The 17,500-nt window shown below is 43.4% G+C and overlaps 1 protein-coding gene across 1 annotated transcript in view; it reads left to right on the forward strand.

Annotated features, from left to right (window-relative positions):
* Positions 1 to 17,500, forward strand: part of fat2 (FAT atypical cadherin 2) — a 159,079-nt gene that overhangs the window by 91,075 nt on the left and 50,504 nt on the right. Inside the window, exons 12-16 of the mRNA XM_072440032.1 lie at positions 4,233 to 4,432; positions 5,819 to 5,972; positions 8,360 to 8,593; positions 11,468 to 11,615; positions 12,577 to 12,812. Coding sequence (XP_072296133.1) covers positions 4,233 to 4,432; positions 5,819 to 5,972; positions 8,360 to 8,593; positions 11,468 to 11,615; positions 12,577 to 12,812 — 972 coding nt within the window. The remainder of the gene's footprint in view (positions 1 to 4,232; positions 4,433 to 5,818; positions 5,973 to 8,359; positions 8,594 to 11,467; positions 11,616 to 12,576; positions 12,813 to 17,500) is intronic.

Here is a 17,500-nt window from a genome sequence, read left to right on the forward strand (position 1 = left end):
AAACAGTTTCTTCTGCCGAGACTCGCCCGACGCCTTCAGGCTGTTTAGCTCCAGCAGCACCGGTAGAACGAGCGCCTGAACGTCACCTTCAATCAGCCACAACACGGGGTCAGAAACGGGTCAACAAACAAAAGAAAAGGAGTGAAATTGAAAGAACAAACAGCGCAAACCAATTACTTACAAAAGCACGAGTTAAAATTGTCTACACGCGCGATAAATACGCTAAAGTTTAACCTAAGCTAACTTAAACGCGCAGGGAAAATGAGGACACGACTCTACAACGTAATGAACCTGAAGTGTGACCTAAGAAACGTTTTTCAAAGTTGGCGCTAGCGAGCGACTCTTTGATTAGCGCGTCGGCGTCGATTCGCCGCGAGCGCTCCGTAATTGCGCGCGGTGCGAAGTGGCTAAATCTAGAGGGAAAAAACAGGAAACTACGTCCGGCGTTTTTTGCGTGTCGAGCTCGGGATCGTAGCGTTTTCAGTTAGCCTAATGTTAAACCAATGGGGATTTCAACATGCTAAATGCTAACCTTTGCGTTCACACAAAACTGTAGAGTGATGACTGTATTACTGAGTTGTCTCGTCGCTGTTTTGTCCACACTGTTTTGGCTAATGTTTAGCACGCTAGCAACAAACATGGCGGGTTTCCCTGGTAACAGAAGGTTTTGGACGTTCTATTGCGAGCTCTATTGAGTTTGGTTGGTGTTAGATGCTACAGCTGCTGCTAACACGGTTTGAAACGATCATTTTCTCGTTTTTATCCGCTCTCTGCTGTCTTGAGTCGTGCCGTCGCCTCCTTGTGGTGTGTAGCCCTCACTGCGGCTCCTCCTGAGCTAAAACAGACTCTTTGGAAGCTGGACCTCGCGCCGTCCACTCCGGATGTCTTAAATGTCCCGTACTGTTCACTTAAGACTCTGTCAGGCCAATCCACGCCAAAGCAAACCAGTGGAAACGTGCCGATATCAGGGCATAATTACCATATATAAATTGATAATAAATAAATTACAATAAAATAGAATATATATAGACTTTCTGAAATTCAAGGCAATTTTTGTAACAATCTAGTGGTAGGTGAATTACTGGAAGAGAAGAAGTAGAAGTAGTAGTCATAGTCATATTTGCAGTAGTAGCAGCAGTAATCGTACTTGATTGTTCTGTTGATTAAATCTCTTCACGCTCTTCTTTCCGTGTAAAATCCTTTTCCACCGTCTCTCACTTGCGCATCATGAAAAAAACGACTTCAAGACTTAAATTAAAAACACGCTGCACGATCCAAAAGTGAAGTATCCGACTCGTGTAGTGATGATTAAACATTTCCGCTTGGACCGAAAGCGTCAGAAATCTTGCTTCGCAAACACAAATTAGTGAATTATTCATCAAAGCGGCGCAAGTATCAAAGCCTCGGAACGGAACGCACACGCGAAGGTAATGAGGCCGGGACGAAGGCATCTCATGACCTCTTGGGCTTTGTCAAAGCACTGGAGGTCAAAGCACTGGAACACAACTTTTAGGACTACGACAAAGTCTGGGGAATAAAGTCTGGCGGTAATGCAACACTCGGCTGTCGACTGCCATAAAACAACAACAACAACAACACGGAGAAAACACGGAGAGAACACGGAGAGAACACGGAGAGAACACGGAGTGAACACGGAGAAAACACGGAGAGAACACGGAGAGAACACGGAGAGAACACGGAGTGAACACGGAGAGAACACGGAGAGAACACGGAGTGAAAACGGAGAGAACACGGAGAGAACATGTAGTGAACACGGAGAGAACACGGAGAGAACACGGAGAGAACACGGAGAGAACACGGAGAGAACACGGAGTGAAAACGGAGAGAACACGGAGAGAACATGTAGTGAACACGGAGAGAACACGGAGAGAACACGGAGAGAACACGGAGAGAACACGGAGAGAACATGTAGTGAACATGGAGAGAACATGTAGTGAACACGGAGAGAACACGGAGTGAACACGGAGTGAACATGGAGTGAACGCGGAGTGAACATGTAGAGAACACGGAGAGAACACGGAGTGAACACGGAGTGAACATGGAGTGAACGCGGAGTGAACATGTAGAGAACACGGAGAGAACATGGAGTGAACATGGAGTGAACGCGGCGTGAACATGTAGTGAACACGGAGAGAACACGGAGTGAACATGGAGTGAACGCGGCGTGAACGCGGAGTGAACACGGAGAGAACACGGAGTGAACACGGAGTGAACATGGAGTGAACGCGGAGTGAACATGTAGTGAACATGTAGAGAACACGGAGTGAACATGGAGTGAACGCGGCGTGAACATGTAGAGAACACGGAGAGAACACGGAGTGAAGAGGGAAAAAACGCGGAGTGAACAGAGTGAACGCGGAGTCACCACGAGCCTCAGCGTTCGAGCCTCAGAGTCACACGAGGCACAACCGTCGTCTAAAATATGTAAATTACACGCTCATCAAAGTCGTTGCACGTATTCAAGCGCTGGATGTTTTCCCTGAAATGTACAAATCTGGTCCGACTGCTCAGAAAATACAAGCATCAGCTGCTTTTCTGAACTTTTTGTTTGTGGAAATCTGAACTACGTCGAGAGCATTTATTTCACTGCATATCACATTTTATGACCTGAAAATAATAAGACATAAAGACATAAAGACATAAGAAAATGAAAACAATGACAAATCTTGAGGAATGATCGCCTGGTCTGATGATAGTTCTGATATGTTCTAAAACTAACCTTTAAAAAGTAACACAACCAAGTTTCAATTCTAGTTTTAGTGTCAATAAGTGTCGATTTTGAGACTCTCCGGCACAAAGCGGATTTGAAAAATGCCAGAGCTTTTAAATGTTCTGTTTGAATCTCTCTCAAATGTCTGTTGTTCCGTGTTAATGTGTTCATGTTTTTATGATTTTATTCCACTTTGGCCGAGGTCGCCCTTGAAAAAGAGGTTTCGATCTCAACAATCACATTTTTTACCTGGTTAAATAAAGGTTCATAAATAAAAACAGAGTGAAACTAAAGCAGTCGACCAAGTGGCTTCTCCGGGGCTTGAGTTGGAGTCACATTTAGGACCCAGAACCCCGAAAAACTCGCCTGAAACATCGACCGTTCTAGTATGTTTATAAAGTACCGTATTTCCCGGACTATAAGTCACACCGGTTTATGAGTCGCACCAGCCAAAAAATGCATAATAGAGAAGCAAAAAACATATATAAGTCGCTCTTGAGTATGAGTCGCATTTTCTGGGGGAAAGACCAAGAACAGACCAAGAACAGTTTAAAATAATAACAGATGAGAGAACATGGTGAATAGGTGTACGCATGCTAACGCTAACACCTTCAGCTACATGACGTATGCTAACGCTAACACCTTCAGCTACATGACGTATGCTAACGCTAACACCTTCAGCTACATGACGTATGCTAACGCTAACACCTTCAGCTACATGACGTATGCTAACGCTAACCCCTTCAGCTACATGACGTATGCTAACGCTAACCCCTTCAGCTACATGACGTATGCTAACGCTAACACCTTCAGCTACATGACGTATGCTAACGCTAACACCTTCAGCTACATGACGTATGCTAACGCTAACACCTTCAGCTACATGACGTATGCTAACGCTAACCCCTTCAGCTACATGACGTATGCTAACGCTAACCCCTTCAGCTACATGACGTATGCTAACGCTAACACCTTCAGCTACATGAGGCACAGACAGAACTGTGGTAAGTGTCTGGTATGTTAGCGTAACATATGAACAGTTATTCAGATAACTATAGCATAAAGAACATGCTAACAAGTTTAGCAAAGCATCAGTTTTACCCCAAATCACTAAATCCACTGAATTCTTCTTCCGCTGTGTCACTTCTAAACAACTCCACAAACTCCAGGGGAAGACGAAGTGCAGATTCTTCTTCTGTGTCGCTCAGAGCCTAGAGCGCCCTCTTGTGGTTGCCAGTGTGAAAATAACGAATAATATTACATATAAGTCGCTCTGGAGTATAAGTCGCACCCCGGCCAAAACTATGACAAAAGATGCGACTTATAGTCCAGAAAATACGGTATGTCACCTTTGAAAAGACATTTTGATCTCAATGGTTTTTTACCTGGTCAATAAAGAAACAAATCTCTGTATTGCTTTTTGTGAATCATCTTTCCGTCCTGACTTCTCCTCCTCGAAATGTGCTTGACCGTTTGTCCCGGCCTTGTGCGCGTCCCCCAGATGGAGACCCTCTGGGCCAGTTCGCGGTGGTGCAGGTGGACGAGGGCCAGTGGGGCCTGATCGCCAAAGAGGCCCTGGACAGAGAGACCACCGAGCGCTTCACGCTGCGGATCACGGCCACGGACGGACGCTTCCAGAGCCCGGTGTCTGTGGAGCTGCACGTGCTGGACGTCAACGACAACAGCCCCCACTGTCAGCAGGTACGGGCCCCCACTGTCAGCAGGTACAGGGCCCCCACTGTCAGCAGGTACAGGGCCCCCACTGTCAGCAGGTACGGGCCCCCACTGTCAGCAGGTACACGGCCCCCACTGTCAGCAGGTACAGGGCCCCCCACTGTCAGCAGGTACGGGCCCCCACTGTCAGCAGGTACACGGCCCCCACTGTCAGCAGGTACAGGGCCCCCACTGTCAGCAGATACAAGGCCCCCACTGTCACTGTCAGCAGGTACACGGCCCCCACTGTCAGCAGGTACAGGGCCCCCACTGTCAGCAGGTACAGGGCCCCCACTGTCAGCAGGTACAGGGCCCCCACTGTCAGCAGATACAAGGCCCCCACTGTCACTGTCAGCAGGTACAGGGCCCCCACTGTCACTGTCAGCAGGTACAGGGCCCCCACTGTCAGCAGGTACAGGGCCTCCACTGTCAGCAGGTACAGGGCCCCCACTGTCAGCAGGTACAGGGCCTCCACTGTCAGCAGGTACAGGGCCCCCACTGTCAGCAGGTACAGGGCCTCCACTGTCAGCAGGTACAGGGCCCCCACTGTCACTGTCAGCAGGTACAGGGCCTCCACTGTCAGCAGATACAAGGCCCCCACTGTCACTGTCAGCAGGTACACGGCCCCCACTGTCAGCAGGTACAGGGCCCCCACTGTCAGCAGGTAAACAGCCCCCACTGTCACTGTCAGCAGGTACAGGGCCCCCACTGTCACTGTCAGCAGGTACGCACAATGAGAGAGACCTTCTTGTTAGCACACAATGAGAGAGACCTTATTAGCGCACAATAAGAGTAGGGCAGAAGTGTTATTGTCAAGGTAAGAAATAGGCTTGATACTCGATACCACGATGACAAATACGCTCTTTTTTAAACTGTAGAGTATAATAACAGTATATAACAGTATAATAACAGTATAATAACAATAGAATAACAGTATAATAACAGTACTTTCATTGTTTTTGTCTCATACTAGTTCTGACAAAGCTCAAGATCATGCTAAAACTGCGGTACGAGAAGGTCAAATGCGTCTTTTTCACGTGTTTTGTTGTGTCGATACTCGTTCAAATGAGCATCTAGTTTTCAGTACTGGTTCTTCTATCGATTAACCCCTGATTTTCCACCCGTAAAGTAAAAACTTGCACAACAACAGCCCAAAGTCCTTCAGCTGAGGCCGTCCTGCCCGAGATTAGCTCAAGATCTGGGCCTTCTCCTTACAAGGTCTAACCCCAGAGATACAAAACGGGTCAAACGCACAGAACGCACGCCGCAGCCCCCTCCAGACGCTTCCCCCCCCCCCGTCTGCACATTAATCACCCGCTCGGTTCCCATGCACCTGTATGGGCGTCTGACTCCCTGTCATCTGTCCTCCTCCAGCTGCTCTACACGGAGGCGGTGATGGAGAACTCGCCCATAAACCAGTTCGTGCTGAAGGTGTCGGCGTCCGACCCGGATCTGGGCCCCAACGGGCGGGTCTCCTTCAGCCTGCACGGCCCCGACGCGCACAAGTTCCACCTCAACCACAAGACAGGTACGCGGCCGTCCCGGGTGCGTTCGGGGGCGCGGGGTACTCGTCGTTAGCGAGGATGACGACGGTCGAAGTGGGATGTTTAGCAACAGAAGACTACTTAAAGGGGCTGTACCTGATCTTTACTGTTCTGAAACATGAAAAACAGAACTTTTTGCATGTAATAAAGTCATTTAATCTGTTTTGTCCCTGTACAGATTTATTGTAAATGCATGTAACCAAGTGAAAATGAGACCACAGCGCTGTCTTTGCGTACAGGAAGTGCGGCGTTAGCATGCTAATGTTTGCTAGCTTTACCCGCGTCTGTAAAAACCTGTGAAAAGCGCTGATAAAGTCACGTGAATGTTTCGTATGCTCAGAATGAGTTAGGAATATGAGAGATACACGTGGAGTTTAAAATTAACTTTAAAATTCTGTTTTTCACGTTTTGTGACGGTAAAATATCACTGACAGGATAACAATTAGAGCTGGATAATCCCCTTAAAGGATTTTCATTTCACTATAGTTTAATTTACTTTTTTAGAATCTATAATTAGTCATACGAGTTATGTATATACGACACTTTACAGCGTTTTCCAGTTTTAAGCTCTGTTTGTCGCTCGAGTGTGGGGTGGTTTTGGGGAAGCGGCCGTTTTGTTAAGCTGCTCCCACAGCTCGGAACGCGTCTCAAACTGAACCGAAACGCTGTGAGGTGGTTTAGCTCGATTATGAGAACCCTACGGACACAGTCTGTCCTTTCCAGTATGGTTTATTTCAGTGTAAATGTCTGCCATTTTGTTTTATATGACCCTCGATTAATATAAATAGATATAATGAAATAAAGATTGCTAAAAACAGTAAAAGAAAAGAAAGCTAAAACTGATTCAATTAGAAAAATCTGAAAATATTTAGCTTTACACTTTTTACGGTAAACTGGAACTTTTATTGTCTTTTTTTCGTCCTTTAAAGCGCCCCCTACAGGTCGGACGACTGATTGAACTAAAACACAGTTAAGATGAATATGTTTTGAATTTTGCGAAAAAATGTTATCACAGAATAGTAAAATTTTTAGGTTTATAATTTAATTTCCTGTTTGTAATTGATGACATCACATTTGGAAATTACCCAGCAAACACTGGGCCAAAACTTATCTGATGTCACAATTGTATTTATTTGACAAATATAAACATGAGAACGACTTTATTTTCTTGAATTAATGTTTAGAGTCAAAAAATGTGTTTCTTTGTGTAAATTCTGCATAAACTCCCTGGTGTCCCTGGTGTGATGTCACTTCCTGTCCCTGGTGTGATGTCACTTCACTAAATACACCAAATAAAGTCAACATTAGAAAATCGTAAAACCCTGGCATACGTCACTTTAAGTAGGGTAAAAAACGAAATGTATAGAAATGTATTTTTGCGGTTTTCATTTGGAGAATCTTGATAATTACATTCTTTATCAAGCTCAAGTAGCATCGCCGATCCTGCCAGAACATGCGGCAAATACTGTTACATTTAGTCATTAATTGTGTTATTATTCCGAGTGAATCAGATATGATGAAACGTTTCACTTTTGTCTTTCGTAGCGTTCGTTTCATTATGTTTCTATGTCGTGAAGAGATAAGAAATCAAAGCTGTGTTTGTTGGCCGTCGCCGCCGGAGCAGAAAGTCCGCCTGAGCGCCGCGGTTCAAACGCAGCGATAACATCCTCCTTTGTCATTTGTGTTTTTACATGAACAAAAAACATCCATCGCACTTCGGTTCAACGTCTGTGTCGTAATTCATGTTCAGACGATCCCAGTCGTCCGCACGAGCCGCCGCCAAACGGAGCCGCAAACGCCCATTCCAGCGGTTAAATGTTTCCTTTTTGGACTCGCACATGCCGTATTTTCTGGAAGTCGCCCCGGAGTATAAGTCGCACCAGCCAAAAAATGCATAATAGGAAAAAAAAAACATGTATATAAGTCACACTGGAGTATAAGTCGCACCAGCCAAAAAATGCATAATAGAAGAAGAAAAAAAACATAGATAAGTCGCACTGGAGTATAAGTCGCACTGGAGTATAAGTTGAACTAGCCAAAAAATGCATAATAGGGAAAAAAAACATAGATAAGTCGCACTGGAGTATAAGTTATTCAGAAAACTATAGCATCAAGAACATGCTAACAAGTTTAGCAAAGCATCAGTTTTACCCCAAATCACTAAATCCACTGAATTCTTCTTCCTCTGTGTCACTTCTAAACAACTCCACAAACTCCAGAGGAAGAGGAAGTGCAGATTCTTCTTGTGCGTCGCTTAGACCCTAGAGCGCCCTCTTGTGGTTGTCAGTGTGAAAATAATCGACATGTCTTTATTGTACGGAGGCGATTGTGACTTCCTGTACAGCCTTAACCCCGCCTTCCTGGTCGGCAGGCGAGCTCTTCACTCTGTCCGTGCTGGACCGGGAGTCGGAGGTGGAGTACAACATGGCGGCCAAAGCCACAGACGGCGGCGGTCGCTCGTGTCAGGCCGACATCCTGCTCCGGGTCCAGGACGCCAACGACAACGCGCCGGTGTTCAGCTCCAGCCTGTACCACGTGTCTGTGTTCGACAACACCACGGCGAGGGCCCCCATCGCAGTGCTGTACGCCAAGGACCCCGACACTGGTGAGGACCCCGACTGTAAGGACCCCGACCCCTGTGAGGACCCAGACACCTGTGAGGATTCAGACTATAAGGACCCTGACTATAAGGACCCCGATACCTGTGAGGACCCCGACTATAAGGACCCCGACACCGGTGAGGACCCTGACTATAAGGACCCCGACACCTGTAAGGACCCCGACTATAAGGACCCCGACACCTGTGAGGACCCCGACTATAAGGACCCTGACACCGGTGAGGACCCCGACTATAAGGACCCTGACACCGGTGAGGACCCGGACTATAAGGACCCCGACACCGGTGAGGACCCCGCATTTTTCTAATTGATTAATCTCCCACTTACTCTTTTGATTAATCCGCTTGTTTATATCTTTAAAGGGCCCATGATAGGTTTTTATGTCCCTGTTGAGATGTCACTTCCTGTCATTTTCTACAGCTTTTTCAACGTTTTCTCCACAAATATCTGCTCGATCGGTGTAAAACTATCATGTATATGTACAACAGGTTTAAATACACCAAATAAAGTCCAAATTAGAACATCGTAAAAACCTGCCCTACGCCCTTTAAAACCCTTTAAACCCTTTAAACCCTTTAAACCCTTAAAACCCTTAAAAACCTTTAAACCCTTTAAACCCTTAAAACCCTTTAAACCCTTTAAACCCTTAAAACCTGTTAAACCCTTTAAACCCTGTAAACCCTTTAAACCCTTTAACCCCTTTAAACCCTTTAAACCCTTAAAACCCTTTAAACCCTTAAAACCCTTTAAACCCTTAAAACACTTAAAACCCTTAAAACCCTTTAAACCCTTAAAACCCTTTAAACCCTTTAAACCCTTAAAACCCTTTAAACCCTTAAAACCTGTTAAACCCTTTAAACCCTGTAAACCCTTTAAACCCTTTAAAACCCTGTAAACCCTTTAAACCCTGTAAACCCTGTAAACCCTTTAAACCCTTTGAACCCTTAAAACCTGTTAAACCCTTTAAACCCTGTAAACCCTTTAAACCCTTTAAAACCCTTAAAACCCGTTAAACCCTTTAAACCCTGTAAAGCCTTTAAACCCTGTAAACCCTGTAAACCCTTTAAACCCTTTGAACCCTTTAAACTCTTTAAACCCTTTAAACCCTTAAACCTACATTTCGTCTAGTTTGAGTTATAGATAAAGCCTTTATTTGGCGCGTTGGACGAGAAAACGCTTCACACGACACGCTTCATTCTTCACACGACAAATAAGCCTGACAGAAACTTGGCTTGCCGAGTGTCTTGCCCAAGGACACAACCGCATTATCCTGGTCATTGGCATTGGGGGGGCGACCCTAGTTCCCCTTTTGTGTTGTTTATGTCAAATGCAAATGAGGCGCAGAATCCCACAGTAAAAGTTGTGCCGGGCTCAGGTCTGAACAGGCCGGGCCCTCGTAAAGTGGTGTGTGTAGAGACACGTTCTGTCAAAGTGTTACACGCTAAACACAATGTGTGACCTGTTTCAGGACACGTGAGGAGGGTTTGACTCCCCCTAGTGGCAGCGCCCTTTAGGAGCTGTTTACTTCGGGCCGGTCATAACGAACTGTAATTCAGTCTGTTTTATGAACGGTCATTTCTGAAGCTTCGTCCTCATGAAAAGAAGAATGTTCATTTTAATCAAGTCGTAATCACATTCCTGCTGGTCTGAGTCATTAAACGCGTCGCAGCCACACTGTAAAAACAGTGAGGAGCACTTTGATTCATTTTCCCTGTAAAAATGTTAATATTAAGAGGTAAAAGACACGGCGGAGGCCGAGTGGTCCAGGACGCAGATCTAAACCAGGTCTAAACCAGGACTAAACCAGGACTAAACCAGGAATAAGCCAGGTCTAAACCAGGACTAAACCAGGACTAAACCAGGACTAAACCAGGTCTAGACCAGGACTAAACCAGGACTTAACCAGGACTTAACCAGGACTTAACCAGGTCTAAACCAGGACTTAACCAGGACTAAACCAGGACTTAACCAGGTCTAAACCAGAACTAAACCAGGACTAAACCAGGGCTAAACCAGGGCTAAACCAGGGCAAACCAGGACTAAACCAGAACTAAACCAGGACTAAACCAGGGCTAAACCAGGGCAAACCAGAGCTAAACCAAGAGTAAACCAGAGCTAAACCAGGTCCAAACTAGGACTAAACCAGGACTAAACCAGGACTAAACCAGGACTAAACCAGGACTAAACCAGGCCTTGATCATTGTGTTCTTAATAGATTTGAAAACAAGCTCGACTGTGTTTTTAATAATTAAATTATTACATTTAGATAACCTTTCATGTCTAATCTTAATCTTAATCTTTAGTGTTTGGAGAAAGAAAAACTCACCCTCCGGTCACACACTGCGCTCTTCTTTATGATCGTAAATTCACGGACAATTTGTTTAACGGTGTGACATAAACGTGTGGGCGTGTGCGACACACACAAACACACACACACACAGACAAACACACACACACACACACACAAACACACACACACACACACAAACACACACACACACACACACACACAAACACACACAAACACACACACACACACACACAAACACACACACACACACACACAAACATACACACACACACACACACACACAAACACACACACACACAAACAAACACACACACACACACACACACAGACAAACACACACACACACACACACAAACACACACACACACACACACAAACACACACACACACACACACACAAACACACACAAACACACACACACACACACACAAACACACACACACACACACACACACAAACATACACACACACACACACACAAACACACACACACACAAACAAACACACACACACCCAACAACACGTGACACTCCCTCTCTGCTCCTACAGGTATAAACTCAGAGGTCCGGTACGCGCTCGTCTCCGGGGACGACGGCTTCTTCTCTCTGGATGAGTTTTCTGGAGTCCTGCGTCTGGAGCGACCTCTGACCTCTGAGGCTCCGCCCTCTTTTCAGATCAAAGTCAAAGCCACGGACAGGTACGCCGAGAGTACGCCATCGTCAGTAGCCGTAGTACACAACAGTTACTCTGTACAAAGTAGAGCGGCAAATATCAACTATTTGTATTGCATTTTGAGAATTTTATACAATATTTTAATCAAATAAAGGTTGAAATGCGACGACTGAAGACATCTAGAGCGAGGAAGAAAGCGTATTATTGATGAAAATCAGAAATAGTTTTTTCTTATGAGCTTTTGTATGTGTTTTAGAGTGTATATAGTCCAGATGATCAAAATACAACTAAGAGTATTTTCTATAGTCGACTAGTAACGTTTAGTCAGTTCTAGAATACAGTTACTTTCCTCAAACCAACACTTTATACTTTGTGGTACTTGTGGAACATTAGTGAGGAAAAATCGGAAAACGTGTCTAATCAGTGAGATTTAAATATATATATAATAAACAATACAAACACAAAGCTGTTTTACATTTTTAAACTTTTGTTGCACTTTTATTTATTATTATTGTACATTTTATTTCGACAATGTAACAAATATATTACATTTTAATCTGTAACTTACCCCGTATTTTCTGGAGTACAAGTCGCACCAGCCAAAAAATGCATAATATAGAAGAAAAAAACATATATAAGTCGCACTGGAGGATGAAATGCGGTTGCAAGTGTGAAAATAACAAATAATATCACATATAAGTCACACTGGAGTATAAGTATATAAGTATAAATATAAGTATAAGTCGCACCCCGACCAAAACTATGAAAAAAGGTGCAACTTATATTCTGGAAAATATGGTAAATACATTTTCATAGATATTCTTCACAGCCTAAGACCGTGTTATTCACTGTTATTTCACAGCAGTTTTTTAAACGACATACTTTTGGACGCCTTTGCAGACTCTATGTCACGTTTAATTACATTTCCCGGACGTAGAAACGAGCGTCCGCACAGATAACTAACCCTGACCCTCCGGCGTGTCCAGGGGCCTTCCTCGGCAGCTCTCGTCCCTGACCACCGTGGCGGTGGACGTGGTTTCCCTGGACGATTACCGGCCCGTGTTCTCCAGCGCCGAGTACACGGCCCGGCTCCCGGAGTCCTTCGAGGTGGGGTCGGAGGTCGTGAGCCTGGCGTCATCGGGCGGAGACGGCGGCGATCCGGTTGTTTACCGCATCGTGTCGGGCAACGAGGGGGAGCGATTCCACCTGGACAGGGACTCGGGTGAGATTGCATTTTAGCTTCAACCTTTGCTCAGTCTGGGTTTCCAGCTCCGAGTTTTGACAGTTTTACTTTTTGCGGATTGGAATCGAGCTTAAAACTTTGTCCAAATGAATACTTTTGACACCTGACTCACTATGAACCACTCCTGGATCAATACACAATTACACTGACAGAATATTAAAAGAGAAAACCTGTTTGGATACACAAAACACAAGAGACGATCAACACAGAAGACACTAGAACTCTGGTCTGCAATCGGCTGTACAGCTTCATCTAAACGCAGCGAATCACACGTTTGAAGACACTGAAGGAGAGATTTTAAAACGAGAGAAGAGATGGTTGTAACGAGGAGAGAAGGAGGCGGTTTAGGAAAGAACAATAGGAAAAGTGTCTGACGTGCTGCCTCCCCTCAGTCTACAACAGCCTCATGAGACCTCGGCAGAAATCAAACCTGTCCAATGCGAATGAGGCATTTGAAAGCTCTGAGGTGGAGGTGGCCGGACCTCACAAGGCTTTAAAATGCTGAGCTGTAAATGTGAAAGTGTCAAGGAAAGTTTCAGTTATGACTCCTCCCCTTTGGGCAGGACCAATCAGAGCTCAGGAGAAGACATTTGCGGTTCATGATTTTCGGATTGGAAGTTGAAACGTCTTGTTTTCTAAAACTGAGTAAAACAAGACGATTGGAGTAAAAAGCCCAGTGTGTAACTTTCTGGAGCTGCATGATTCCATGGAAACAGAAAGTAAAAATGTGATGATTGTTCCTGGTGAAAGATGAGTTTAATGTCACACTGTGGAATATTACAGCTGAAGGGACGACATCTCCATGGAAACAAACAACAAACAGGAGGAGAGTTTTAGTCTATTTTTGTGTTAAAATTCTAAAATAATAGTAATAATAAATATAGCCGCAAGCGGCAATGATCGGCCCTCGCCACGCCGCCGCCACACCGCAAGAGGAGGGGGCGCGTTCTTTTTATTACGCCTACTGCTGAATCTGTGACGCTGTCACATCTTCTCCCCTTTGTTTTACCATCAAAAAGCAATTTTATTTTGAATTCTTGGCAAAATGTGCGGCTTTGCCGCACAGACACAGTGACTCTTTGAATAAAAATGTGAATAACTTTTGATGGTCCACCCCTGAAGATGAGTCTCACCAAATTTTAGGTTAATAGGGCTAACGCCCTAAGAGGAGTTTGTGAAAGTCTAAAGTGTAAACATGTTCTGGCGATTTCCCCATTGGAATAACATGGAAGGTTTTGGTCATCGCTACGGCAACGCCATAACAATTATGACATGGGTCTCATTGACTTTTTTGATGGGGATGCCAAAATTGAGTTGTGTGTCAAATTTCATATAATTTTGCAAAACTGAACATTTAACCTCCATATAAAATCTGTAGGGGGCGCTGTGGCGTCAAATTAATTAATTTCACTTCAAGTAGGTTTAGGGCAAAGAGTTTAACAACTGATTCTAATTTGACGCAATTCGGACTTTATCTGCGCAAACGGCAGAAATGTTAAATTTGGGAGATTTCTGAAATTCTAAAGTTTGCGGCTTCGCCGCACAGAGACCGTGACAAGTATCAATGTAATTTGAATAACTTTTGATGTCCCACTCCTCAGTAGCATTTTCACCAAATTTCAGCTTTTTAGAGCCAACGCCCTGGGAGGAGTTCGTAAAAGTACGACGTTTGGAAAAACTCCCGAGTCATGCTTAGCCATTTTTGAACCAATATGGCCGACATTTGGTTGGGTGGACGGCGTTGCCGTAATAATATTTTTTACTTCTCTTGTCACCATCTACCTCTGCGCCAAATTTCATGATTCTACGATCAGATTTTTTTTGGGTCATTTCCTATTTCAATGCATTTTTGGTACATTTGGGGGCGCTGACGCGCCAATTTTTTTTATTTTAGAAAAGGGAAATAGCCAGAATGTAGAGAGGCACGATTTTTAGAGGTGTGCACATTTTTGTGACTTTTCGTCAATGTTCACTGGGTGAAAAATAGGGGGGTTGGTCCCGAGAAGAAAGAAGAAAGAAAGAAGAATATTCCGATGCGAAAACAATGTTTCCCATTTTTCAAATATCATAAACTATACATTTTCGGAAAGAGATGGGGAACGTATTTGTGAGCTACTTAGGGCAAATGAGTGCTTTATATGGGGATGTCATCCCAATGTAAAGTGCTCGTTTAGTGCGCACTTTTGCACGGGCTTCGCCCGTTTACAACGGTAATGTTCCATTTACCTACTACTAATTAGTATGCACGGGGCGTGCGTGAGTGAAGGAGTGCGTTAGTGAGTGTTTGGAAGTGGGCGAGCGCTTCGCGCTCGATTTCGTGCGCACTACGTGAGCACTTTCGCAGCCGTGCTTCGCACGGCCTTACGAGATTAATAGGCCTCTCGCCAGCTTGTGGCGCTTGGGCCTAATAATAATAATAATAATAGTAAATGGTGTTGATTTTTAGTCAACATTAATTTCGATTTTTTGGGGGATTTTTTATTTATTATGTATTACTTTTTTCCTCAAAGAAGGACTTGAACTCAAAAACAATACTTTTACTTTTGTACTTTGTTACTTTCCAGCACTACTTTTACACACAAAATCCCCTCAAGAATGTGTATTGGCCAAACTCCAGGTAAAGATTAAAAGATTTGCTCAAATGTCACAATATCAAAGTTATTCCAAATCCAAAGTGGTCATTTCACAAAACAAAGAGATCAGAGACTTAAACATTTTAAACCTGTCGTTCTCTTCAACTTTACGACTTCAGGACGACACGCCCTCCACACACGATTATGACTGATTATTATGACCTTCTGAATACACAAATACTGCATACGTCCAGACAAGTCGTACAAAGCGGCTGTGACGCGTTTAATGACTCAGACCAGCAGGAATTTGGAGTTTCGAGGCCTTAAACTGTTGTATTTGCTTAAACAAATCTAAACAGGTTTATCTTTTCATCTGCTTCCAAGGAATTCAAATGTCCAAATCGTTTAATAGAAATGATTATGGTGCCACGCCCTTTCCATGGGCTTGTAAATCACAATCTTAATTCTCGACAAGGGAAAGTCCATTCGACACATTCGACTTTTCAGTGAAACATTGTGATTATGTTAAAGAATTTACTCCATATTTTTGCCTGTTTTTCTCCTGTTGTTATTGTTGTTGTTGTTGTTGTTGTTTTATGGCGGTTGGCATCCAATTGTTGCATTACCGCCAGACTTTTTCTCCTGGTTTCGGTGACGTTTATAATGTCACCTCCTGCTTTGACGTATGACATAAAGGTGATTCCACAACTGTTACTTAGCAACCAGAACATGAGCCAGAATCCTTTTAAATCATAGAATATTTATGATTTGGCAAATAATTACACCTGACGACACTTTTATTTTGTTAAATTGCTGTTTGAACTGTCATAAAAAGGTGTCAGTCGCGTGCAAATTGACTCTGCATTTGTGATGGAACGGCACTTTTTGATGACATCACGGAGGGATTCTGTCGTAGCGCTACTTCCTGTCATTTTACTACTTTTTAATTGTCCAATTTTCGTCACAAACTGCAAGTCGACTGATGAGAAACGACGATGATTATTTGCCACGGCGACAAACGTACCAAACAACGTCGTAATTAGAGAAACACGAGGACAAATCGATCAATAAATACACAAATACCTTTAAAAATATATGAATAATTAAATAGATATGTATATAGGTAGATGAATAAACAGTAAATAAATAGATGAATAAATAGGTAGTATATTATTATTAGACATAGTTGCGACATTTTTTGCCATTTGATTTAATAATGCGGCTGTAAAAAAGCTCTTTTTGTTTGTGTTTTCGAGTCTGTGTTGTCTAGGTAACGATTATGATCATTAAAGTACAACTATGATCAGGTTTTATAGTCGAGTAGACAGGATTAAAAGACTTATATATATATATATATATATTAACATTATTGAACTGTGATTTGGAGGGAAAAGTTCATCAGCTCTTGAATAAGTGACAGATTAAATAATAAAGCCTTATCCTGGATTATTATAACTCTCAATAATCAGAGCTGAAGTCATTTCACTTTGTAACTTGTTCATAATAATATATCGTAACAACAATAATAAGATAATCCAGACATTTCTTTCTCATTTGTAACAAAAGAAAACACAATACGAATGACGTAACATCCAGACTTTGTGAATGACACGAACATGAACGCGTCGTCGTGGCAACTCATCATTCGTTGACTTTTGCCTTGAAGCTGCCACAGGCTGTCGCTGCAGATGCTTTAATTAATTAGTCGTTAATATTAATGGCTTTAATGCATGATTTACACGGCGACCTTTGCCCTCAGTCTCCAGACGCGACTCAAACTATTGCATATCAACATTAATAACTTAAGTTTTAATGATATTTCAATTATTTTCTACAAATTACAACAGAAAACTGCATGATTTAATTTATATTCAGGTAGATGTTTGTCCTTTTCCATTTCCTCTGAGGCAACTATAAAACTTAAATAATCATTGCGTTTGTCCTCGTTTTCATTTTGTTTCAGTTTAAGAATAGACCAAATTGAAGCTGTAACTGCCAAAACGATCGTCCTCGAGGTCCAAAGAGACACTCATCGATTGCATTTTGTCGTTAGTCTCTTCGTCCCTTGTCCTAAACAAACAAACAAACAAACAA

Source organism: Eucyclogobius newberryi, unplaced genomic scaffold (genome assembly GCF_026437365.1).
Source record: "Eucyclogobius newberryi isolate DKJ021-1_F unplaced genomic scaffold, fEucNew1.0.hap1 SCAF_11, whole genome shotgun sequence".
Lineage (NCBI taxonomy): Eukaryota > Metazoa > Chordata > Actinopteri > Gobiiformes > Gobiidae > Eucyclogobius > Eucyclogobius newberryi.